The sequence below is a fragment of the Plectropomus leopardus genome, chromosome 19 (assembly GCF_008729295.1).
Source record: "Plectropomus leopardus isolate mb chromosome 19, YSFRI_Pleo_2.0, whole genome shotgun sequence".
Lineage (NCBI taxonomy): Eukaryota > Metazoa > Chordata > Actinopteri > Perciformes > Serranidae > Plectropomus > Plectropomus leopardus.
Window position 1 is genome coordinate 27168557 of NC_056481.1, and position 27184 is coordinate 27195740.

The window sequence follows — 27184 nt, forward strand, 5'->3', positions numbered from 1 at the left end:
CATCAACTTCAACTCTGTGACTTACATCTGTGACTTTGTCGCCTAAACTTAACAATCTGTGCTGTTGTTGCCTAAACATAACCACGTGCTGCGTCATCTCACCATGTGCATTTGTTGACATCATGGTAGCAGCATCCTGGAGCATAAATTACAGACTTAGAAGGATATCTAACTTATAATATGTAGATGTGCAAGTCTACTGACAAAGCAGCAATGTGTGAACCGATCCACAGTCCCTACCCCCCACCCTATAGGCGCCCTTAAGGTCCATATACTACGTTACGTTACCAGCAGTGTTTCAACCGGACAACCTTCCTGCTGCATTTCTTGTGGACGTGATAGGTTCTCCCTGAAAATAACATTGCGATTGGTTCTATCCAGCCTTGTTCTTGATTGACGCCGTCCAGCGGCATGTCATGTGGTGCTTTTTTGCATTGCGATCTTATGCCAAAAGCACTGTCAAAGTAGTGGTTTACAAGTTCGGAATGTCAGCATGCTGGCTCTGAACACACCTGGATTTGGGGATTTGGGGATTTTCTGCTGTTCTATGCAGATCAACTCAAGCCCTGTCAGGTTAAATAGGGACCAGGGTTTGGTACTCTGCTCCAGTCAGCTTTCTCTGTCATGTTGTTTTTATGATGTCTTTTACATGTCTTTTACATGATGTGCGTGAGGATTGATGAGCTTGTAATGCAAGACAAATTTCCGTGCAAACGGACAATAAAGTGTTATCTCATCTCAACCCTGAGCAGACCCCAGTCCCCCACAGCATGATGCTGCCCCCACAATGCTTCACAATTGGGATGGTGTTCAGTGAGCGCTGCCTGCTTTCCTCCAGACATGATGCTTAGAATTGAGGACAGTTAGTTCAATCTGGTTTCCCACAGTCCTTTAGGTGCTTTCATGTGTCTTAACTGAGGAGTAGCTCGCCAAGCCCAGATCGGTTGAGTGTTGCAATGATGGTTGTCCGACTGGAAATTTGTCTTATCTCCACACAGGATCTCTGGTGATCATCAGGTTCTTAGTCAGCTCTAAGGCCCTTTTCCCCTGATTGCTCAGTTAGTTTGACCAGGTGTTTGGCTCAATAACAGTCCTAGTTATTTCAAGCATCTTCCATTTAAAAACTGTGGTGAGACCATATATAGACAGGTGTGTGTTTTTTCAAATCATGTCCAATAAATTAAATTTACCACAGGTGGTAATAATGAGAATTTACTGGTCCATCTATCTCCCAAACCCTCACCTATGGTCATGAGCTTTGGGTAGTGACTGAATGAGATCGCAGATAAAAGCAGCTGAAATGAATTTCCTACAGAGGAGGGTTGGGCTCAGTATTAGAGACAGGGTAAGGAACTTAAATATACGGGAGGAGCTCTAAGTAGAGCCACTGCTCCGTCACATCGAAAGGGGCCAGCTGAGGTGGTTTGGGCATCTGATCAGGATGCCTCCTCTGCGCCTTCGTTAAAGGTGTCTTTTTCTCATCTGGCCTGGAAACGCCTTGGGATCCCCTGAGAGAAGCTGGAAAGTGTTGCTGGATAGAGAGATGTCTGCAGTACTTTGCTCAGCCTGTTTCCCCATAACGCGGCCCCAGATAAGCAGATGACAGTGAATGGATGGTGTAGAAACATCTCAAAGATGAGAAATGGAAGACACCTGAGTTTGATTTCAAGAGAAATAGCAATGGGTCTAAATACTTATATCAATATGATAGTTCTGTTTTGCTTGTTGATGAACTGGAAAACATTTTTAAAATTCAGTTTTCACTTTGTCATTTTGGGGTATTGGGTCGACGATGCTCTTCTGGATTGTATTCTGGACTGTGTCACAAAGTGCAGACTGTAGGGTAGCCTATGATTGGCCGAATCTCTCACTTCAATGGGGGCATGTGTTAGTACACATATAGTGAGCTCTGCAAGATGGCTGTTTAGTCACCCCTCCTGGACACTGGAAGTGACTGTTACCAAAGTTTTACACCTAGTATAAGAGTATGGTATGTAGGAGCTTTAACCCTTCCAAACCTGAGCAAAATTGGCTTGATTTCTTTCAAAAACAGGGGAAATAGGCGATAGGCAATGTAAAAAATGGCCCAAAAATTAGCAAGAAACTGAAAACTTAAAAGAAAAAACATGAAAAAAAAAAAAAGATTAAATTAAGTCAAATTAAATAACATTTGTCAAACCAACTTGTTTAGGTTTCAAAATTAAGTAAGACCTCTGAATGCAGCAAAAGAAAAATGATATTGCTCCAGGTTTCGAAAGGCTGAGGCCTTTCTCATGAATAAATACTAAATGACATGGAAATATACAGAAAAATATATGATGACGAACACAAAATGTGTGTGCATCGAAAGTCCACCACAAACATAGTTCTATAGAATGCACACAGAGCAAACATTTGCATTTTGCATTTCATGATTCTGATGAGATTGGCTGTGTAGGCTCACAGTCCACTGACTGACCTACAAAATCCCCAGAAAACCTTTGTTTGAAGAAAGCAGCTTTTTGATGGAAAGAACAAACATTAGCATTGCATCGTCTCCTGCTGCTTCCACTCAAGTTATGCAGACATTTTTTCCGGCAAGCTAATGAATTTTCATCTTTGGCCCGGGTTGTTAGCGTTCTTTGACAGACAACAGAGTTGGCTTCATTCTCAATGATGGCCTGATTCAATGAGGCCACAGGGGGCAACAAATAAAAGACTTCTCATGTTCTCAACTGTGGAACACATTGCAAAATAATGACAACTCTGATGACAGAGAACAGGCGGCGTATTGACTGAACACAAAGGCCACGTTGACTGGTCGCACTAAGTGATCCATAAGCAGCTGTTATCATTGTCTCATTGTCTCAATATGCTGATTCCAGAGGACAGAGGAATGTGTGTGTGAATATGACCGTGTGTGTGTATGTGTGTGTGTGTGCAAGCGCAATGCTTGTTCAGTCACACTTATATATGTGCGTACTTCACCTAATAAACACATATGCACCTATGCCTTCACCTGTGTGCATGTCTGTTAACATATAAACATTTTATGTGTGTCTAGAAAATGTGCATCAAACAGGACTGTGTGTGTATGTGTTATATTGCTATGCAAATTGTGGAGAGCCAGAGAATCACTTGTTTCATTCAGAGTTCCTTGGCTGCAGCTCTGAGGACAGCATGGTGAAGCTTGCTTGACTTCTCTGCAATGTCAGTCATGCACATTTTAAACAGCCAGGGAATAATGTTGGCTTTATGTCCGAAGTACTGCAGCAAATGCAAATACCATCTCAGACAAACAGGGGTCTTTACAACTTTGTCCGCGGAGAACGCATAATTCAAACAATATTGTTTTATGCAACTTAAACTCAGGACGGTGAGATGCCTTTTCAGTGGCTCCAGCAAAGTTAGGACTAATGCTGCACATCTTAGGAAATACTGCTGTTTAGTCAGACAAAATATCACTTGCATACTCATCACCAAATAAGTTTGATTTAGGCTATAATTTGTTGAAGGGTTCATTGATAACGTCTTTGTCCATTAGACTTCTTCAGCACCATTGGGCAGCACCAAATTCAAAATCTACTAATTTCTTGCAATTTGTGGAACATTTTTTAACAAGTTGAAGATTGCCTTTTTTTTAAATAAATTGCACCAATTTGCTAAAAAAAAAGTAGGTTCTAAAGTTTAAATACACATGAAAGGTGTCTTAAAGCAGAAGAAAAGTGATGTCGCTCCAGGTTTAAAAGGGTTATTTTATGAAACATTACATCAGCCTATAGCTTGCTGCTATGTATGCCCCATGTATGTCACATATCCAGATGAAATGCAGATGCAGTATCATCTGCTGCTTTTTACACTTCCCCACATGGATGTCCGTTAGCCAGATCCCGAATTAGGAGGAGTGCGATTAATACCAGATATAAACACTACATTGACCCCTAGTAACTGTTAAATTGCTTCATACACATTATTATCCATGGCCACCATTAAAGGAGAAACTAGCTGTCTTAATGCCGTTTATAATTTATGATGGTTTACATTAGCTTCCCTTATAACTCATAACAGACACACACAGTGTCATCTGGTCCCTGTACAGTAATACCTAAATATGGAACTTCAGTTAGGTTTTTTATTTTTTATTATAGAATAAAACTTAGTACATGAGGTGCCCAGTGTTCAAAACTTATATCAGGGAATTCATATTTATGATTATTATATATAGGCAGGAGACTCTAAAATTACACTATTGGAAAAAAATACCCACAGTTGACACCCATTTCTAATACAAACAAGATTACCTACAATGACTAAGGTTTAACGTGAGGGTAGGTAGTTTTCTGGAAAAGAAAAAAAAAATCACCTTCCTTCTGCAACTCAAACCCTGTCTGTCTTAAGCCCCTGCCACAAGACAAGCACATGCATATTCACATTCTTCATGCAGTAACCCAGTGTCTCCAGCACATTCTCATCCCAAGTTGTTGCGTGTTGCCACTTTGCAGTGGACTTGTGCGTCTACATATTACACTCTGAGTAGCCTTCTGCATCTGCTCCGCTGCACATGGCTATGATTAGGCCACACAGGTACATGGCAACCAACACTGGGACATCAACAAACATACATGCTGGCACAGATGGTTAGGATTAGGCAATGGAGTCATGGATGTCTCCCTTTTAATTAACCCTTTAAAACATGCAGCAAGAATTTAACCTTTTGAGCCCAGAGCACATTGGTGCGATTTCTAACAATAGCCGCTAGCCGCTGGTGCAATTTCTAAAAAAAAAAAAAAAACATGAGAAAAAGGAAACAAACAACTTCACAAGAAATGTTCCATGAATTGCAAGAAATTGGATTTAGAGAATTATTTTTAAAAAGCTAGGGAAAGATGTCTGGGGAAAAAAATTATGGAACAACTATATTTATAATTATCATACTTACATATTAAAAATCATGTTACAAAATTAATATAAATCTTTCAGCACTTTTCCTGGGTCATTACCTTGTTTGTTTTTTTAAACTAATTTCCAGGTTATTTTCTTGAACTTTTTACACATTTCTTGCAAATTGCAAAAGGGCCATTTCTTCATTGCTAATTGCATTCTTCCCACCTTTTTGAAAGAAATCAAGCCAATTTGCTCAGGTTTCAAAGGGTTAAATAAAATTAAATTTTTCTCAAGAGTGGTCGAATGCTTCAACTCCATGTGTCTTTTTTTAAATTTGTTATTGATGTGTCTGATGTTTAGACTTTTTTTTCAGACCAAGCTGATAGATATTAATATGAGCTTGCTTCAGCAGTACTGGTAGCTCTGTAGTCTCTGCCATTAGCGCTAGTCATGCAGGTGTTTTGTCAGCATGCCGGGTGCCGTAAATTCCGGGTGCCATTAAAAGAGCATCGTTCACTTTTGCAAGAGTGAACAGCGCTCACATTCAAACTTATGAGTTCACCAAAAATAAAACATCAACAACACTGTCTGTCTGACCCTCTTGGATTTCAAATGGAATTGAATTAGTTTACTACATGCCTTATCTAATGACAACAGGTCTCTAGGCAACACAGTCTCATCTTTTAGAGCAATGACACTGTGCATGTGTCAGCCACATAAAAGTGTGTGTGTATGTGTGAATCTATAATGAACTGGCCTCATTATCTCTCAAGAGGATGTTGCTTGCTTTGTGTGTCCCTCACCTGTCATGCAGGACGCATCATACATAATGCAACATACACACAAACACGCTGAGTTACTCTCACAAAACACATACAAACATGTAAAGAGGTTCTTAAAACTAAAACCCGCTCAGACGGTGCCAACTGTTAAACACAGCTGCATGTGAACACACACGCAGACACGTGTGATCAGTTACGTGCATTTGTTCACAAAGTGTTTGTGATGCTGGTGACTCAGCCCTGTGTTGTAGTGTTTGTGATGTGGGTGAATCAGCCTTGTGTTTTGTTGTTGGGTTATCCATGTTCACTTCCTTTTGCTAAAGATGGCAGTAACAGGAGGAGAGCACTACCACCGTCTGATAGGTCAGAAGCAGAAGCACCTCTATGGTTGAAAGACCCTGTGGCTTAAAACAATATCGGTTTTATTTGCTTAAAAATTTTTTAAGTGATCATTGCTAGGAATAGATAGAGCAACACAGCAATAAACAAGTCATACAATTAGACAGGTTGGAAACAAACCCGTAGGTCAGGCAAATTATTAATAACTCAAAAATCTGAAATAATACTCTTCTCACCCCCAAACCCTATCAGTCACATTCTGAAGGTCTTTGGTCCCCTGTCCACTTACCTAAAGCCCACTTCCAGACATTTGGGAATAAAATTTAATGCGGATTTAACCTTTCACCCACATGTCAATAAAGTTGTCCAATCCTGCTTCCTCCAATTAAGAACCATCTCAAGATAAACCCATACTGTCACACTCATCAATCAAAACTCATTCTCCTGCCTTCAACTAGTTCAAAACGCAGCAAGTTGGCTTCTCACAGGTTTTAACAGATGACATTACACTCCACATTGACAAGGCAAGGATACCTAAAATGTGAAAGGTCACTGACCGAGCTTTACCATGTGACGAGTTTGGAATGAGAACGTGTTTGCAGTCTTAGATCCTCAGGTGGGGCCCTTCTGACTGTTCCAAAGTCAAGGCTTAAATCTAAAGGTGACTGTGTTTTGCCATCAGGACCCCTCGCCTTTGAAACCTGCCCGAGGAGATAAGGCTGCAGAATCAGTGAAGTCTTTTAAGTCACTTCTTAAAATTCCTTTTAATTTCATCTTTTAACTTATCTTTTTATTTTGTCTTGATCCTGCTTATTATTTTAATTATTAATGATGTTCCATGTTTACTGTCTTTATTTTGTTATTGTAACAATGTAACATAAATGTGGCAAAAGAACAGAAATAAAACACAATTAGATAAATTAGTTGGCAATTAGTAGATTCAGTGAAAAGAAGATCACTGATGGCTGAATGTATAGCGATTTGAGGGATCATCACATAGCCTAAAATACTTAGCCTGAGCCCCACACTCATGAACAAACATACGTGCCTAAGATCAAATTTGAGTTTCCAGTGTCGCTCATGAATGTGGTGTACTGTAGGTTCTACTACCAAGGTGTTTATGTGTAAATCTACACACACACAGATTTACTAAAATGTTGTGAATGAGACCAACTGAATGCTTCAAAAAGTGATAAACAGGCGGAACTCCCAGGGTGGGGTCAACAGGTAAGATCAAATATCAATGTACATGTATTCACAGATTCACTTAGAAAATAAACCTAAAAAAAAAACTTTGCACACATACATTTTTTTTAAAAAGAACCCTTAAGGCCTGCTTTAATATTATACACACAAGGATCGCTCTGCACACAAAATGCGCTTTTCAAAATCAAGCTTTAAAACATATTATATATTAACAGTATTTTGTACATCATCAACTTAAGTTTTTTAACCAACATTGGACCTCATACATATACATATCAAAAATTCATTAATTTTCAGAATTTTAACCCTTTAAATGCCAAGTTTTTTTGTCATGATGTCACTATGTTTTCGCATTAAACACGCAAGATGAGCTATATGGTTCAATGCCTCTTTAAGAATCACAGTTTTGGGTCCAGCTCCAGAGTGGGACTGGTACAAAGGAAGCTATGTATGTTCTTTTTCCTCTGATCTTTATGTGTGTGTACAGTTCATTCCTACCATGCTCAATACAGGTGCTCAGTTCACAGCCTCCTCACTTCACTAACAGGTTTGGGCTCGCCATCAGCACTGGAAAACTGTTGTCTCTGAAATCATCTCCAAATATCTGGAATCTCCTCCAATGGCTCAGTGTTCCCCAAATTCTTGGCTTGTCTTGGAAGGACTCAAAAAAACAGCTGACCTATAAATGAGGTCAGAATGTTACTTTAATGTTAATTCTGTGAGCTACAAAATACAGCTAAGGAAATCAACTTGATGCTCCAATTTAAAACTTCTTTTGTACAACATTTGTAGTTCAACTCAGTTTCAAAAATCACAGTTTCACTCATATCCATACAAAATAATTTGTTTAGAGAGCAACACTTGTAGTAAATACTCAACTGCAGTCAAAGTGCATATTATAAAGCACAAACAGCGTGCACTGAGTATTCATAAATTCCTCATAAGCAGTAAACAAAATATCCATGCTAATGGTTAAATTTGCTTGTAAAGTACATCTTAACCAGCAGGTAGGCTGCAGCAATTTATTAACAAGTACATAAAAATGTGCATTAAAACAAAATAAATGACAGTATGTTTACTGTACCAACGTAATAAATATATGATATCAAATGTCATGTTTTCCAGTCGCCAACACCTCTAGCATAAACAACTGGGATTTGACATGGCTTTAATTTAGCACTGAAGCTTGTGGACATTAGCAATTGGATTTTAAGATAGTGGAAAAATAGCATCACGGCTAGCAGCTAGTTCAACTTACCAGTGAGCAAATTCACGCTGAAAAAGGGGTCAGGCCTCGGTGCACTCGCTGGGACATTTAATTCACATGGAACTGTGGTTTGTATTGTTAATATAAAACAGAAATTAACACATGGAAAGACAACATTAATTTTAACAGAGTTTTTAGTGTTTTCTGCTACGTTTCTCACCACTTCAATGACTTCAATGTTTTTCTTTCAGATTCCTCTAAGACTAACTCATTCACCTCACCAACATAAACTAACATGATATATGGCGGGCGGGCTAAACAATCTCATTGGAAACAAAGATCGACATCAGATAACAATTGGTTGCTAATCAAAATCAACACTGTACAATTAAATCGCAATCAACAACATTTATTTAGTTAGTTAGTTAGTTATTTTTTATCAATGACATTTACCCCCTAGGGACCACTTTAATAGTATGCACGCTCATATGGATCTGTGCACAACATGCGCTTTTCAGAATAAAGCTTCCAAAAAAGTTATACATTTATATTAGATTTTACTAATTTTATTTAGTTGTTTTTTTACCGACATCACTCGTAACCATAAATATAAAATATTCATTATTTGTCAGAATTTTAACCCTTTAAACAGCAGGATTTTGGTCATGATGCCACTATGTTTCTAGATGAAAAAAAAAAAAAACAAAAAAAATAAATTTTTTCAATATACTATGTGGCAAGCATGTTATTTTGATGATCACAACCATGGGTAGGTCAGTAATTAGTAGCAACAATGATTTTTATACATTATTATGCATTATTATTTTTTATGCAGTGTCAAATACTCACACTCACACCACTCTATGCTTTTCAAAGTCAAGCTAGAAAAAATAATTTTAGGTTTGTTTGTTTTGATGATCCCAGCTTGGGCTATGTCAATGATGAGCATCAACAGTGACTGTGACAATGCACTTAGTGGAAATAGCATGTATTTCTTATATATGTATATATATGTATATATGTATATCTTCATATATCTTCAAATATGGTAAAAATGATGTAATCTGGTGAAAAATCATATGATAACAAAACAATCAGATTTGGGGCATATTTGCTTATAATGTAAAACTTAGCCTTGCTATAGATGAGCACATTCATAGCCAAAGTGTCAAGGGCCCCCAACTGCCTCACTTGCAAAATGCCATTAAAATTATCATGTACTGACCAGGTAGAGGCTAAAAATGACCAAGAAGGTATGATATACAAAAGCAACTGCAGGGGACAGGGATAGTGTCTTTTTACCCTCTTAGAGAAAAACAATGCCTATGTCATTGGCCTTGCTCATACTCAGCCACACTCTTCACTTCCCAGCTCACACTGCACTACTACAACCTCAGACACATTTAGAATGTGCAGGGTTCCCTTTTTTTCCAAAATTTAACAAACTTACGTAATTACGTAGCCTACGTAATCCGATAGGCTACATGTACTCTATGGTAACTAAACACAGTAACCATAGACATGTAGTCTATGGTAACTACAGTTACCATAGTCAATGTATACACTGAGCTCGCAGGTACCACTGAAATGAAGCAGCCATATTCCATATCTCAGTAATTTATGAATTTTTTAAAAACTTTAGTGTTTTCTTTTTCTCAAAGACACAAAGAAATGTGTAAACGAGTGGCATTGTAAATATAAGGTGTTTAAATTTAGACCTTTTCTCCGATTCAGATTTTTATTTATTTTTTTAGCCCTGACTAAGGTATCAATACCAACCATACCCTCCGTTCCCATTGTTCTGGGGAGGCAGCATTTTGGAAAGATTCACTCTTTGTATCCTATTCAAAATTGTGCCATTCACATTTGGGTTAGGCTCTGAGGAATTTTGTAAATTGTTGACACCAACCCCAACCAACGTATTTCTATTATTGTCCAAGTAGTTTTTGAGTTATGGAAGTTATTTCATGTTGCTACAAAAATGTCCCAACTGACCCTGCTGTCCCCTCCTTCTGGATTTAGCAGATCTCTGTGCTTTCTGTGGTAATGATAGTTGAATGTAATCTTGTAACACCAGAAAACAGTTTCATAATGTAACAATCGAATGTACAGCAGGGACACTCAATTTGTTTTGCTTGGGGGCCACTTTTGCAATATGACAGGAGGCCAGGGGCCAGTTGCAGCAGCCCCATACATGTTTCTCGTATTTTAGGACATTCATTCATTCATTCAATCATTTTCTGTAACCGCTTGTCCTCGTAAGGGTTGAGGACATTTCTAGGAATTTTAGGACCTTTCTCGGATTTTAGGACCTTTCTTTAATTTTAGGACATTGAGATCTTAGCTAGGATTTCTGTCAGGGGGTTCAGGGATCCTCCACTGGCATTTTTTTTTAATTAAAAAAAGCTCTGTTTGATGCTTTTTTTATGCACTCTGGGGCCTTATATATACTAAAAGTATAAAAAAAAAAAAAAATCAGTGTATGACTCACGTTATTTTAATTGTGTATCAGAGAATGGTTGGGGGGCTTTTCAGACACCCTATCCGGGCTGAAAGTTGAATACCACTGATGTACAGGGTCTGTCAGCTGAAGCTTGTTGTTAGATCGAATGCACTTTGTAAAGCAAAGTCTGTTCTATTATATTCATGTTCTGTGTGACAATAATGTCTCTTGAACTCTCACCACTGCTGTGTAGGCATATAATATTTCATTTCATAGTGTTTGCATTCAGTTGCTTTGCACATATTTTACAAGGCACAAAGTACATTTATTGGTCTATTTATTTTAAAAAATTAAATGAAAAAAAATCCTGAAAATCAGTTTTTGTGATGTTGTTTTCATTTATCTCTGGATTGCTCCTTTATTGAAATAATTTTGTTTTTATTCATTTGATTTATTAAACAAGATGCTGTCTGCTGTGCAGGTTCACAGCAGCCACAGCGTGTGCTCAACAAGTGCATTCCTCCCTCAGACGAACCAAAAATAAATGAAACTGCTGTAAGCATTTGTGTTCTTAAAGCCTGATTCTAAAGAAAAAGCACTGCCAAATATTCTAAGCAAGTGGAAAGCGGCGAAAGCTGAAGTAAGAAGCAGTAAAAACAAAGGATGTGATGTTAGGCGGGGAGGACGGCGGAGAGTTCAATGGCCTGTCCGGCCTTTCCCTCTGCAAGCTTTTCTATCCCTGGGACACCTGGGAAATGTAGTCTCACTGAAATGCAGTGACACTTATTATTGTTTTGAATGTGTTAGTTTATCCCCCATTCTTACTGAATAGGAAATGCATTTCTGTCATATATTATCCGACGATGCAGCTCTTCACTTAGATATCCATTTGTGTAATTAGTTTGCTGTCAAAAATTCTCATAAAACTACATATCCCATACTGCTTTGTGTGTCGTGCGCAGGCTCCATGGACGCGAACGAGGAGGGGAGTCAGTGGAAATGACTGGAGGGAGGCTCTTATCTGGGACTGAAATTAGAAATTATCACCATGAATTGCGTATTACTTTTATTCAAGTCATATTTTTGTCTTGTTTGAACGTTGACAGCCCAGCATCGGAGGAAATTTGGTGACCTTGGACGCTTGGCAAGGCATTTTAACACCGTTTTTATTTGCCTTGGAGCAGTGCCCGAGACTTACCGATAACCGTTTTTTTTCTTACAGCCAAAATGCCGCGGGACAACAAAACTCCTCTTATCCAGAAAATAGCTAAACAAGCCCACATCACATTTAAAGGCTTAAATTCTTCAGAGAACGGGGAAAATAAACTGGTTGAAGACCAACAGAGTGAACTGATCTCCTTAGTGACCGCAGTCAGGGCTGCCGACCTGAAAATTGCTCCCCGGAAAACCAAGCCGAGCAGCGGTGCTGCGGGGCTCCAGAACCCCCCGGTCACCTACATGCACATCTGCGAGACGGAGGTGTTCAGCATCGGCGTTTTCCTGCTGAGGACCGGCGCCTCCATCCCGCTGCACGACCACCCGGGCATGAACGGGACGCTCAAGGTTTTTAAAACCTCCTGTCTGTTTTTTCTGGCCTTTTGTAGCCCCTGTACAACCCACCCTCTGGGTTCTGCCTCCGCAATGTTACTTTGTTTCAGCTAGCCACTGACAGCTAGGGAAATACGTCTTAAAAATCTAAACAAAACCCCCTTTCTTTACTGCACTCAAGATCATTTACCAAAACCATAGTTAATGAGACTGATAACCGATATTTGGATCGACATGCACTGACAATAAAAATGAAAGTCTTTCTGTCAATATTGAGAATTTGGAATCTAACAAACTCAACACAAAACATTGCTTTAAATGTTCAACATCACATTTTTTTTTATAAAGAAGAAGATAAATGAATAAATAAATAAAAATAGCCCCTTGATGTTTTACAAAGTTCCTCCTATGCTGACACTTTATTTGCACAGTTTAATTACTCTCATCCTCACCTTTTCTTCTTACCCTTAGCTTATAGTGTGCTGTACTGATAAAAGTTATTTATAAAGTGCAGGATAGTCAGTTTAGTTTCTGATCCTTTTTCTGATGAATAGAAAATTCTCCAAAAAATAAAGCTATATAACATGTTATTTGTTATTTTCTATCTTATCTTGTGGAAAGTGTACATCAAATGTATTTGCATCGACATTTATCTTAAGTTTCTTTTTTAGAAAGTTTGTAACAGCAATCCAAAACACTCTGCTGCAAATACACTGAAAAACCAAAAAACAATCTCCCTTGGAAAAGAGATTCTAAATCTCAATGGGACCAACCTGGTTAAATAAAGGTTAAATAAAATAAATACATAAATTTCAACTTTTTCATTTATAAAACATTGTCAAGGGAATTAAGGGAACCTTCAGTCATGCACCTACTGCTGTCAGTATGAGAGTTGAAGGTTATCCAGCTACCGCGATAGGAGCAGATATTTTTATAACTGATAGTAAGACCAAACTTTACATAGCAGTGTTTTATAATAGTCACATGTACAAGTCAACGCCTGGTCAGTCATGGTGTTGTCAGTAGGATTGTCTTCTGACTGTATCCTGTCTGTTTTTCAGGTTCTGTACGGGAAGGTGAGCGTCCGCTGTTTTGACAAGCTGGAGGATAACCTGACTGTCGGCACCGTCCCGCCTCATTTCGAGCCTCCGCTGTCTCCGCAGCAGACGGGCTCCCTGCGGCGCTCCGTGCTCCGCTCAGTCACTGAGTACTCAGAGACCAGCGGGCCGTGCCTCCTCACTCCTCTGCGGGATAACCTCCACCAGATCGACGCAGTGGAGGGGCCAGCTGCCTTCCTGGATATCCTCGCACCTCCATACAATCCAGACGACGGGCGGGACTGTCACTATTACAAAGTCCTGCAAACTGTGGCTGAGGGAGAAACGGATGGAAAGAGCAACAAGGAGCTGCAGGGAGAGGAGAAGGAGGAAGGAGAGGAGATGTGGCTGCTAGAAATCCCTCAGCCAGAGGACTTCTGGTGTGGTGGGGAACCCTACCCAGGCCCTGCTGTCACTTTCTGAATGAAACTGCGGTATATGACGATGACAAAATGTTGACATCCTTCCATCCACATGGGGAGAATTAGTTTTGCCCTGTTAACAGGGAGCTCCAACATGACGCTCATTATTACCTGAAACTCAAAGGGATCTGGTGCCTTGCTCAGAGATGCTGCAGCAGGGTAGCTGCTCCTACAAGCTGATGCTGGAACTCTGACATCGTACACAGAATACGGACCACTGAGCTGCCTTCCACAAGCCGGCAATCATTTTGTCAGTACTGTGAAAAGAGTTGACACATGGAATTTACATTGCTAATTTGGTATAGTTGTTTGGACCATGATGTTGCCTCGTGAATGTCATTAGCCAAATGTTGTGTGAATCTTGGGATGTCATTAGAATCTCTACCTTCTGGTAGGTTTTGAAAGCCTCGTATATATTATTTTTTCACTCTGCCGCAGAGGACCTCATATCGTGACGTGTCTTAATGCCAAAGCCTGTAACTCAAGACGTACCTGCCTTATTTGTGAATATGGAATGTATACTTATTAAGAGTGCCATGTCTATTGTACACACTACTTTCTTCTTCCAAAGTGCACTGACTGCATTATATACACTTTATTTTGACACTCCTCCTTCAGAATACAACCACATAGGTCATTTTGCACCAGCAGAAATTACAACCCATATTTACATTTTTTGTTAGGGCCTTTGTTTACTTAACATTTTATTTATTTTTTTTCTCAGTGCCATCATAACTTTTCAATTGTTTCCTATATGGAGCTGGAGTCTGTGGCTGCGCCCAACATCTTTTTTTCCGTTCCCCAGCACCTTGCCACTGCTTTTCTACTGAGGAAAAACCCTATCTGGACACAAGTCTTGAGGCGGCAACTTCTAATGGTTGTAGTATTATTATGGGAGCAAAGGAGAAAGTTAGGTGTCCAAGTCGGCTGAGGATAGAAAGAAGGGGTCAAACAAACACAGGACTTACATCTGGGAGACTCATCTTCATGTCCGGTGCGAAAGCTTAAGTCAGCGTTTATTTTGTTTTTTTTAACATAACGGAGTATTTTGTAGTGTGACGTATGTCACTTGTGTCATGTGAGATACGTCATATTCCATTACCTTACTACAAACATACTTATTTTAAGTCAAACCATTATGTTTCTCTAACCCTAGCCACATAGTTTTGGAGCTCTTCTGTCATCCATATTGACAAGAATCTCCTGATTAGGGCTGTACCTGACTGAATTACGCCAGTCAAATTACATTTGGCTGATTAATACTAATATTCAACGATTCCTTTTGTTTTCCATACAAAGTTTGAAAGTTTGTATGGCATTTGTATTTTTGCCTGTAACAAGCCAGCAATAGGATGCTACATTGGAGTGGAAGAGTCAGATGGCCGAGGATAGATTACAACACTGCTATCTAATGGTCGGGGCTTCAAATACATCACAAAATGAATTATAGCCACAAATATTTGCATGTAAATTATTTTTAAAAAGTTTTTGACAATCAGTACCATATGTCAAAATATCTCAATACTTGATATTGTGTTACACCCCAAGTGAACCAGCTAATTTAGGAAACTTTCCTGTGGGCTGTAGTCAGAGGGCAGAAACATACAGCCTCTGTGGTCGTATGGGTCTCGGAGGACTTGTCATTTCTATTTTATGTGTTTGAATTATTCCAGACTACATGGTTCCTACACAAGTCTGCTTAGTGTTAGAGGAAAATAAGACAATGTTCAGCTATTTCTTCATAGTCTGTGATGTATTATGCTGTAACTCAATCCAAAGTGATATGGCCTATATGATGCATCATATTTAGGTCTGACCAAACTCTTCAAACCCAGTCCAGAAGATATAGTTTATAGAAAAAAATGTGTATTTTAAACTGAAAGTTGTTCTAAAGATTATCCTGGTATAAAGCCAACAGACTTACACTTTGTTCACTACCTTTCACATGTCGCTTGATAAACACTGTATCATTCCAGTCTGTATGTTAGATGACTTATGCTTCTATCTTTGCGGACATCTCCTTTACCTTTATATTAGACTTCACACAGGTCTGTGTGCCAGTTTGACAATTATTTTGTTACTCCAATGTGGAATGTATGTGGAACAATAAAGATGATGAGAAAAATCACTGATTATCTAGTTCTCTTTCATCTGATCTAATCTATATTGTTCCGATTTTATTCAACAACATGGGAAAAAGGCAATGAGCAACTTGGTAAGAAATGTTCCATGAATTGCAAGAAATTAATAGATTTAGAAAATATTTTTTAAAAGCTATGGAAAAAAATAACAAAGTTAGGTGAAACCTACATTAAAATGATCTAATTATGTGGCAGAATTACAAGACATTTAAAAAAATGTTTTTTGTTGGCAAATTTTAATTTAATTTGCTTGTAACATTTCTTGCTAATTTTTCCCACTGTCATTTTTCTATGTTTTTGAAAGAAATCAAGCCAGCTTGCTCAGGTTTCAAAGGGTTAACAAACTCCTTTCAATACTTTAATACATTTGTCTACAAAGTTTTTTCAATCCTTGTCAAATTAAGTATCTTAGAGATGCCAGCAGGGCTTTCTCATGGAGGACATATTGACCTGTCATAGCAGGAAAACCAGGTGTAATAATGACACTAATGATGGCCCTGTTCCATATGTATTCCACTAAGCTATGGAGTGAGCCAGCAACACCTGAACACCTGAATGGAATGCAGCCATTGTGAATTGATGTAATTAATTAGATACAGCTGTGTTTTTCCTGCTATGACAAGTCAAAATGTCTGCAGTGAAAAAGGTCCCGCCTGGTTAAAGATGTATATTAACACACTGTGGCCAACACGCAGATGAATTTCTTTAGAGAGACATCTCACAACTGATAACTCCAACGCTCTGCTATTTTCACCAAATCAGTCTAGACTAATAAAAACTGCTACAATAAAAGGAAAAATATCTATTTGTGATTTTGGGTGTTTTTTTATTTTCAGAACTGTAGGAAAAAAATCATTATTATTGTCTCTTTAATTAAAAAAAGAAAGCAGTAAAAGGGGTTAAATATTGCAACCTAAACAAATAATGGATATATTTAAGTTATATTTAAGGCTTGAGAAGTAAGTAAAATGAAAGAAAAAGCATGCTGTAAAATCTGATAAGGTGATTTTACTTTAAAAAATCTAGGAAACCGATTGCCTTGAAAATGTTAGTAAATATAACTATTAATCTTAATTTGTGTTAACTTCAAATGTAGGTTTATTTAAAATTTAGCTCATTTTACAATTTTGAGAAGTTTGACAAGTTTACTGTGCTGTATATCTGTATTCTGCTTGTTATAAACTAGTCAGTCATATTTGTATTTTCTTAAACATGTTAAGAAAACAACTTTCAGTTCTCCCTACTTCATTGTTGGCAAAATCCTCTTTATCATGATTAAGTTTAGTCAGACTAACTTGGTTGCTAACACTTAGAAAAACAAGGTCATTTCACTTGTCATTTTTAAGTTGCAACAACTTCACAGAATTAAGTCAATGAGGTTAAATTTCAGGTAAACTTAACACTTAAATATAAAGTAAACATAAATTAAAATACTTGAATTCGCTTTCCTTTTTCAGGGCAATCCATGTCCAAGATTAATTTAAGAAATATCAACTTTTCAGATTTTACAGTGTAGTGTCAAATCCTTATATCTGTGCAAGAAAACAGACTGGATCTCCCTCCCTGCAGGACAATGACCCCCAAACAAAGTCCCATCCAGACAGAGAAAGCTTCAACCAGAAGACGAGTAAAAAGGTCAACGTCCGGACAGGCCAATTCTTCTCCCACACTTCAGCACAATAGAGGATCTGTGACAGGAGCTGAACGTTACTGTTAATTTGTGGTTCTCACTCAATCACGGTTAATATTTGAGGAAATCTGCATAAAGGTGAATATTCAATAAATGCTTACATCAGCTGTTGAAGCTATAATTTAAATCATTCTCTCTTCACATCAGAAATACCCCTCCTATAACTGGCAGAGCAGCTGTCATGCAGCTACTGAGACCATCAGCAGCTGTATGTGTCCCCGACTAAAGCTTTCTTGTCTTTTTTTAAACACCATACTGCTTCACTCAATTTATGGAAGTAAAATATAATTTAATCCAGTCTGCATGTTCACACATACACATGCTTTACAGCAGTGACACTCAATTTATGGTCCGTGGGTCAAATCTGGCCCCAGATAAGGTGCTGGGTGGCCCCCCAATTGGTTTCTGATGCACAATCAAAATAAAGTGATTCACAATGGAAATTATTTTTGTAATTTTAGTATCCATAAGGTGCCAGAGTGCATAAAACAGAATCAAAATAGAGCTTGTTTATTAAAAGTGCCAGTGGAGGACCCCTCACCCTGACAGAGGTCCTGACTATTAAATACTGTCGATGCTGTCTCCTTCAGTCGTGTGTATGTCTGCAGTTTTCGACCAAGATGTCAGCAGGTGGTGCCCAACCTTCCTTGGACATTTCAACTCTGCACCACAACATCCTCCAGTTGGCAGGTTTGCAATGATGGCCAGACACTGCCCATGTTCTCCTGGCTTCCAGCTAAACTCCTTACTCTGTCTTTCCCTAATGTCCTAAAGCCCTAGAAACACCCTAAAATCCAAGAAACATCCTAAAATTCGAGAAATGTCCTGAAATCCTGAAAACATCCAAAAATCCAAGGAATGTCCTAAAATCTTAGGAACTTCCTAGAATCCACATGTCCTAAAATCCTTGAAACCTCCTAAAATTCAAAAAAGTCCTGAAATCCTAGAAATGTTTTTGAAATCCGAGAAATGTCGTAAAATCCAAGACATGACCTAAAATCCTAGAACATCAGAAAATTCAAGAAATATCCTGAAAACCTAGAAACGTCCTAAAAACCTTAAAATGTCCTTAAATCCTAGAAAGGTCATGAAGTCCTAGAAATGTCCTAAAATCCTAGAAATGGCCAAAAATCAAAAACATTACAAAGTACTCGAAATATCCTGAAATCCTAGAAACATACACAAATTCTAGAAATGTTCTAAAATTCTAAAACATTTCTAAAATCTTGGACATGTCCTAAAACTCTAGAAAAATATATGGGATTGCTGCGACTGGCCCCTGTCCTACCATTTTGCAAAAGTGTCCCAAAGCAAAGTAAGTTGAGCGTCCCTGCTTTAGAGGCGGACATTGACTGCAGACACAGTGACCCTGGCAGTCAGGTCACTGGCTGTGGCTCATATTAAATACAATTATCCTCAATTTGCAGTGTGAAGTCTATCAGGCCGCTGCATCAGGATGGGGAGTACTTGAACAAGAAAAGCTATTTACTGGCAGCTTCTGCTCAAGATTTCAGATATGTGCCTTTTTTTTCCTTACTGTGTATTCTCCTCTGTTCATCTGACAGTCACTAAAGACTGGTGATATTTCTCAGGAAATATTCCAAAATCTGCCATCAGGAACGTCCTACACCAAAACAGCATTCAACAAGACCATAATAGCAATGCAGGTGCAGTCGTAAACCTATAGGAGGCTGTAGGACTGTCGACAGCACTTGACTTTAAATCCTCCTATTTAGTATTCATAATTAGCATATATATTTTATTCACACTATAATGTAGTTGTAACCAGATCAAAGTATTTATAATGTGTTTGTTAAGAAGTATGACTCCTGTGAGCACACAGATGTGAATGCTGCTGTATCAACAGATAATGAAAAACAGCTGCAATAATACAACATGTCTTCACAGGAGAAACTATAGTTATTGAGTGTGCTGTTCATCAATACACTCTGAAACTATCCTTAACTTTCTTTATGTTGTAACATAATTTTAAATATTAATTTAAGATAAGTATAAATATAGTTGTCTGGACATTTTTTTTTCCAATTTTTTGGATGATATTTCAGATAATTTTTTGATTATTGTCACCTTTAACAGCTTTTTTTTTGTGGTTTGTGGGACATTTTTGGTCAAGTTTTTCATTAAATTCTTCCATTTTTTGAAGGAAATCAAAACAATTTTCTCAAGGGTTTCAGAGGTTTAAATGGTAGGGAAAGGTGTCTGAATGCTGCACAAGAAAACTGATTCCTGTGTTAAAGGGTTAAATTGCTTACACCTACAGTATAATGAGTTATAACCCATTTATTAAATGTTTGTTTTGCTGCATATGCATGCTAAATAGGGAGGGTTAAAGTGTGATGTTGGCAGGCTGTGCGTTGCAGGGGACGGGTGGAGAACAGTGTGGTTCTTTGTGCTACTTGGGATGACACTGTACAGTTTTGGTAATTTGTTCTTGTGGTCAAGTTGGTGTCAGGAGAATAAAGATGGTACAGATGACTGCAGGCTTCATGCAGCTCCTTAAGAGCAAAAGTCAGACACTTTGAGGATTGTGCTCGTTTACCATCTTCGCCACAGTCAAACATGTAGATTATCATCTCTTTTTTCTGTGTGCCCAGGGCAGCTACTGGTCCGAGACATGTTTAGGCCACTTCTAGTAAAAACTACATCGCTCAGCAAAGCTAAAGCTACTTTATTTAAGTCACGTTAAGACTCTTTTATATTGTTGATGTTTTATTTTTAAAAAATCCATCACAGCGTCGTCAATGACATGTTATTAAAATGCTTCATTTTGGTTTTAAACTTTTAGCTGGCACCCAACTCACTATCATACTGGAAAAACAGCCAACCAGAAGGAGCCTGATCGCAAACTGCAAGTATACTAGTGATTATCACAACCAGTTATTAAAAAAATTAAAATCTATTAAATACAGATAATGAAAGTTAAAAAAACCCACAGGCAATGCAAAGAAGTGACATCAACAAATGCCAACATCTTGGACTGGAAATGATAATGTATGCTATTGAAATGTGTCTATTTTTCTCAACTAAATGTAACATTCATACTGTTAAGTGCAAAAAAATGTGCCAATAAAACCATGTGCCATTTTTTTTTTTTTTTTTTTTTTTTACCATATTTAGTATTTGGAGAAAATACATGCTATTTCCCATAGGTGTACAGCCACGATCAATGTTGCTGCTAATCATTGACATATCCCAGGCCTCGATAATAAAAAAAAATCTACTTAGCATGTAGTATTTTAAAAAATAATTCATTTTTATGTTTTTTTCCTCCATATAAAAACATAGTGGTATCATGTAGTGCAGTCTCTCCAAAAGTCTGCATAAATCAGAGCATGGACTGTGACAAAGCATTGCAAAGCAATCGGCACTACGGCGCTTTAACAGAACATAGTGCCACTGATCTGTAGCCTGTCCATACATTGTGCTCTGCAGAGTTAAACATAAAAAAAGAAATGAAACACCTTAAAATTACATTCTATTATTCGTAATGACTACAAGATGCAGGTTGGTCCAGAGAATTTTCAAATCTGTAGCAGGAAGACCTGTCTGTCCTGCAAGCCAACCCCCCAGAGCTGTCAGGGGGAAATTCCCCTGAGGAGCAAACATTTGAAACTCAAGAGCTAAAGTGACCATTTTTGAGCATTTTGAAACGAAATATCTTAGATCATGGGTTCTGAAAGTTTTGATCATTGAGAGCCATTTTAGGGAGACAGCATGATTGAGGGCTGTACAGAATTAGTGCACACATTCTGACTTTTTTACTACATATATCACTGTAAAATCTGACAAGATGATCTCACTTAAAATAATCATGGAACCCGATTGCCTTGAAAAAGGAAAGCAAATTTAACTATTGTTATTGTTATAGTGTTAAGTGTTCTTATAGTGTTTAGTGTACTTAAAAATAAGCTGTATCTACTTAATTTGTGAGGTTGTTCCAACTTAAAAATGAGAATTGAAATGACCTTGTTCTTTCTAAGTGTTAGCAGTAAACCCTGTGAGTCTGATTTAACTTGTTCGTGACAAAGAGGATTTGGGAAATGATGAAGTTTAATGACTGACTAGTTTGCAGTTAGCAGAATAAAGATATATAGCACAGAAAACTTGGTTCACTAAAGTTGCTAAAACTGAGAAAGACTGATTTAATTAAACATTAAGGGGGAAAATTTTCACAAAATCAAGTAAATATAGTTAAATTTTAAGTGAACTTAAGATTTAGATATAAAGAAAACTATGATTAATAATTATATCTAGTTAACATTTTCAAGGCAATCGGTTTCATTGATTTTTTAAGCAAAATCATTTTTTTCAGTGTACTATGACTTTTTTGAGACATATTAACACTATCTCAAAACTATCACAGTTGACAGTGATATAGTCCACGTATCCCTTACATTTTAGTACCTTTTTCAACTTTCGAATACATTTGAAAGTAATGAAAGACAGGACAGTGTTTGACACTGATTGTGCTGACAGCAGCTGAGCGTCAGCTTCAGCTCGGGTACGCTGACGTCTTGTGCACAAATCACACACAGAACTGCAGTCCTGGTAGTAATAATAATGGCAATTTGTTTAGTTTACTTAGAATTATAACAATTGCTCATGATTACGTCTGACATTGGTGCATACGGTGGTGTGTGGTTGCCTGTCGTAGCATCAAATTTTTTTTAATTATATATTTTAGCAATATATTGGGAAAGGGACATTTTGATTGTGTTTGAATTTGGGGGAATGTGTCCTCCTCAATTTATAATATAATTACAGCTTAGTCCGGTATGACAGATCAACACAGTGACAGTATGGGAAAATTGATAAATTCACAGCAGAGAGAGCCTCACAATGATTTTTCACAGCTTCAGTGTCATCATAAATATGGTCATGAAATGTCATCATGATATATCATACCTACTAATATTAACTGTCTACATATGGGACTAAAGCCTTGCCCACAACAGGCTGTTACGTTTTACTTTAGAGGAGGGATGTGTGGGAAAAGATCTTAAAATATCTGATCAGGTTTGGCTGTTAGCTGTTGTTGTTGTTTTGTCCACATTAAATGAATTATTCTCATGCATGGGTTAAGTTGACTTTACAGCATCAGTATATGATTTGGTTTGGTGGTGTTTTGAACCCTTAAGGTGTAAAGCACCATAAATAACAAAATGAAAAGAGCCACATCCTGGTGTTTATGATTCTACAGACATTAAAGTAGTGGAAACAGGAGACCACAGCAGCCCACTCCTCTGAGGTGTTTGACTGTGAGTCACGACTAATGATATTACACACTGAGGCAACATAAAACACACAATACAGCAAAAATGTGTTTTTGATTTTAGTCTATTTTAATTAATCTAATTTTATTAATTTTCAATTCATGTTATTTTATTTAAGCTGGTAAAAGTCTTGAACAATGAGCATCTTGTTTGCTAAGTTTCAAGGGAAAAAAAGATGCATAGTTGACTATTTTGTTGATTTTAGCAATAACGTGAAAAAAAATGTATAGGCTGATTCCAGTATTTTAGACCCAATTTGTTATACATTTATGTTAAGAAATAAATAGATACATGAATATAAGCAAAGTAATTAATAAATATAACAACCACCAAAACTGTTTTCCTTGCAGTGTGTGGAAGGCTCAGAAACATTTAGACCTATACTGGAAAATACGTTTTAAAGAAAATATAACTCATCTGGTAAATAATTAAAAAACAAATTAAACAAACGTTTGTTGGTTTTTCTTTTATGTAGGAAAAAGGCAATAAGCAATTTGGCAAAAAAAAAGTGCATCACAATTTGCAAGAAATTGGTAATTTTCTTGTAACGTTTTACTAATTATTCTGCAAAGTTGTGGGTCATTTTTTTGTTGGGTTGCTCATTGCCTTTTCCCCATGCATTCTTATATTTTACAGGTTTATTTCTCTCTTCTAAAACTTCTGAGAGTCTGGAAATAATTGACACGACGCACTTGCAAACGTTGCCCTGATCATTCTGCCTCTTTGGAGGGAGGTCAGTGCATCATTTCACTAATTTTGCTCATAAAAAAAGTTGAGCTTGACAGTCTGCAACAACTATTTATGTGACATTTACAAAGTGCATGCAAACCAAACCCCAGACTGTTTATAACCTGGTGTGATATTATTTATATCTCATTTGTGATTTGACCTAAAAAGGGTGAGTGGGTGAAAACTGAGTCACAAGTGCCATGAGTGACGCAAGGTGGGATTTACCCAATAAAATTTCCAACATCAACAGCCTCACGAGTCTTTTTTATAAACAGTTAAAAGAATTGTGTATGCCAGTTTGAACCCGGTGATGTTTGGCTTCCATTAGTGCGCTCTGATAATAAACCAAACTGATACCTTCTGTATTTCTCATCCACAAAGATTTAATAAGTCTCAGAGACACGTCACGACAAAACTGGTATGAGTTTCGCATATTTACACTCCAACATTTGTTTTACACGTAAAGCACAACCGCTTAACACTTGAAGTTACACGAGACAGAATGTGTACAAAAATAGAATGTCTTCTAACTTTACATATTAAAGGACAAATGTACATTGCATTAGAAGCGTCCTTGAATCAGTCAGTGTACAAAAAGACACACAGCAAGGCACTAAAGGGGAAACAGAATAATCAACGAGCATGTTAGAATCAACACTTTGTCAATTAAATAACTTAAAACCGCTTTCTTGCTTCAAAACGTTATTGCAGTTATTTCACATTTACACGCGCATCCTGCTGCGCGCTCAGTATGTGTTTGCGATATATAAAAAAAAACTCCCCTTTATATTACAAGCGCCCTTGTGTATTCTCGTGAATTAATGGCTATATTTACTTTTATTTTCAGTAGACTGTACAGGCAAAGTGCATTTGTGTCAGTCTCTCTGTCAGTTATAGAACAGGAATGGGTGGATGTGCGTAATTGCGCACAACTGCACAAAAGCTCTTGTTTCCCATCCTGGCTGTTATCTTCAGATCACAACAGTTTTATTATTTATCAGTTCTTTTCTTGTCAGAGATTAGTGTGCGTCACGTTGCCGTTGTGACAACAACGTTTTCCCGGGAAAACTAAGAACAAATCCCGCTAGTTGCGCTGATGGCGCCTGACGGCCGCTCCACTACGGAGCTACTGGATGAGGAGGAGGATGAGGAGGACACCGTGGAGGACTTCCGTTCCTTCTGCCTCAGGTGGATTTTAGTGTGTCGCTTCCTCTCGTCGCTGCGGGCGAATTTGCGGCCGCAGAAGTCGCACGCGAACGGCTTCTCTCCCGTGTGCGTGCGGATGTGCGTGGTAAGGTGGTCGCTGCGGCTGAAGTTGCGCATACAGATGCGGCACTGGAAGGGCTTGTGTCCGGTGTGGATCCGGATGTGTCTTGTGAGTTCGTCGGAGCGGGAGAAACGCCGGTCACAGCCGTCCGCCGGGCACGGGTACGGTCGCTCGTGGATGGGCGTCTTGCTGGGTCTGTTGGGGTACTTCCTGGGTCGCAGGATCGGCCTCAGGGGCAGGTTCTGGGGGCTATAGGCTGAGGGGAGCCTCGGCCCTCCCTCGGAGCTTCCGCCGCCCGGACCTCCCAGCGTAAAGTTCCTGATAGTGTTGAGCGGGGTCAGGGGCGGAGGGACACGGAATGTATCGAGCGGACATGGACCAAACGGTTTCCGGTCCTGGATCCCTCCCGCGTGCATGTCCCGCTGGCAGGCGGGCTGGAAGAAGCCAGAGTAGTCGGGAATGATGGGGAAGAGCCCCGGCGCATCTGCGCTGCCGGGCTGCTTGGGAGAGGAGTAGGAGGGCGGCGGGTAGGAGGCGATGGGGCAGGTGGAGGTGGACAGAAAGGCAGAGGGGTCCTGGTACACCTCCCCGCAGCCAGAGGAGGAGTAAGGAGGCGGAGGGGAGTACAGGTGGTGGTGGTGGTGGTCTACCTCTGGCTGGTTCTGCGCCGCCATGGTGCAACTCAAATTTCCGCCGGAGAAGTGATTGGGAGAACCTGAGGATGCCGGGGAGGAGGACGCTGAAGAGGAGGGAGGAGGAGGAGGAGGCGGCTGGGCCACGTTGAAGATGCCCGAGACAATGTTGATGACTCCCTCGGGGTTCCAGTTACCTGGATACTGGGAGTCGATGGAGAACTTTCCCATGTAGGTGAAGGTCTGGTTGCGGTGGGCTGCGGGCTGAGAGAAGCCGCCGGAGTAAGAGGAGAGCTCCAGAGAGCGCTTCTCCACACTCATATCTGCGCTCATCAGACCATCTGCGGACACCGACACAACAGCTCGTTAGTGAGGAAATACTCTGATTCATTAAGCTCTCACGCTGGGCAGGAAAACCTTTAACCTTTTGAAACCAGAGAAAACTGGCTTGATTTCTTTTAAAAACATGAGTAAAAAGGCAACGAGCAACTTCAGAAGAAATGACCCCAAAACGAGCAAAAAGTACAAGAAAATTACAAAAAATCAGACAAAAACAAAGATTAAAACATCAAAACCAAAAACAACTAAAGTGCTTTAAAATAATATATTTATAATACAAATTACTTTAATTTTACATGTAGAATTTTGGTTATTGTAAATATATTTTTCATATTTTAAAGAATGACTTTTCATATCTACAAATTTCATGCAATTTGCAGAACATTTCTTTCTTTTTTCCACATATTTTCAAAAGAAATCAAGCTCAGGGTTCAGAGGGTTACACGAGAGAAGGCACGCGTCCCTGTTCCATAATGCACCGACTCTCTCGTGTTATTACATCAATATATTAAACTTTACAAAAATTAAACTTTGCCGCTTTCCTGCAGCAAGGTTTAACTTACTAGCATTCAACTTTTCATAGCCATGTTTCCTCAAAACAACACTCCAAAAGTGACAAAGCAGTGTGCCATTTTACCTGCTACATTGATCTGGTCGTAATGAGCTCCCACGTCGCTGTTGGGGAAGATCGCCACAGAGGTCGGCAGGCTGGAGCCTAAGTCCTCCACCGAGTACACGCTCTCGGGATGGACGAACCCTCCGAGATTCACCGGCACTTTCTCCAAAGTTTTAGCCGTCATTGTGGAGGGAAAACGTCTATTCTCTTCTTTTCCGTTCTGTTTTGGTTTTCCTTAACTACTACCAGTGTGTAACCCCCAGCAGCGCGCGGGTCACCACTGCATGTCTCTGTGTGTCAGCGGCTGAGAGGATGAGCTCCGTGCGTCTGGCGCGCCTCACGCGCTCTGGTGGGAAAGTCAACAAGCTTAAAGTAACTCTTTTTGGGAACGGGGTCCCTGGCGCTAGTATGTATATATGGGGAACCTTTTGAATGCGGCTGCGACGTCATTGCCCAAATATGGAGTGGGAGGGGTGATGAGAGCGGAGAAGGAGAGGCGCTCCGCGTGCTGATTGGCTGGGAGGGCTCCGTGACGATTTCAAAGGGAATCACTTGTCAATGGAGAACCC

General features: G+C 39.0%; 2 protein-coding genes across 2 annotated transcripts; one reads left to right on the forward strand and one right to left on the reverse strand.

Moving 5' to 3' along the window:
• The first annotated feature begins 11835 nt into the window (after positions 1 to 11835).
• adoa (2-aminoethanethiol (cysteamine) dioxygenase a) lies at positions 11836 to 14670 on the forward strand. Its single transcript, XM_042507843.1, has 2 exons — positions 11836 to 12403; positions 13450 to 14670. The coding sequence occupies exons 1-2, from the start codon at positions 12068 to 12070 to the stop codon at positions 13906 to 13908; spliced, it is 795 nt and encodes a 264-aa protein (XP_042363777.1). The 5' UTR covers positions 11836 to 12067; the 3' UTR covers positions 13909 to 14670.
• Positions 14671 to 24143: 9473 nt separating this feature from the next.
• On the reverse strand, positions 24144 to 26972 carry egr2b (early growth response 2b). Its single transcript, XM_042508025.1, has 2 exons — positions 26637 to 26972; positions 24144 to 26001 (listed from the first exon to the last, which is right to left on the reverse strand). The coding sequence occupies exons 1-2, from the start codon at positions 26797 to 26799 to the stop codon at positions 24830 to 24832; spliced, it is 1335 nt and encodes a 444-aa protein (XP_042363959.1). The 5' UTR covers positions 26800 to 26972; the 3' UTR covers positions 24144 to 24829.
• Between the last annotated feature and the right edge of the window lie 212 nt (positions 26973 to 27184).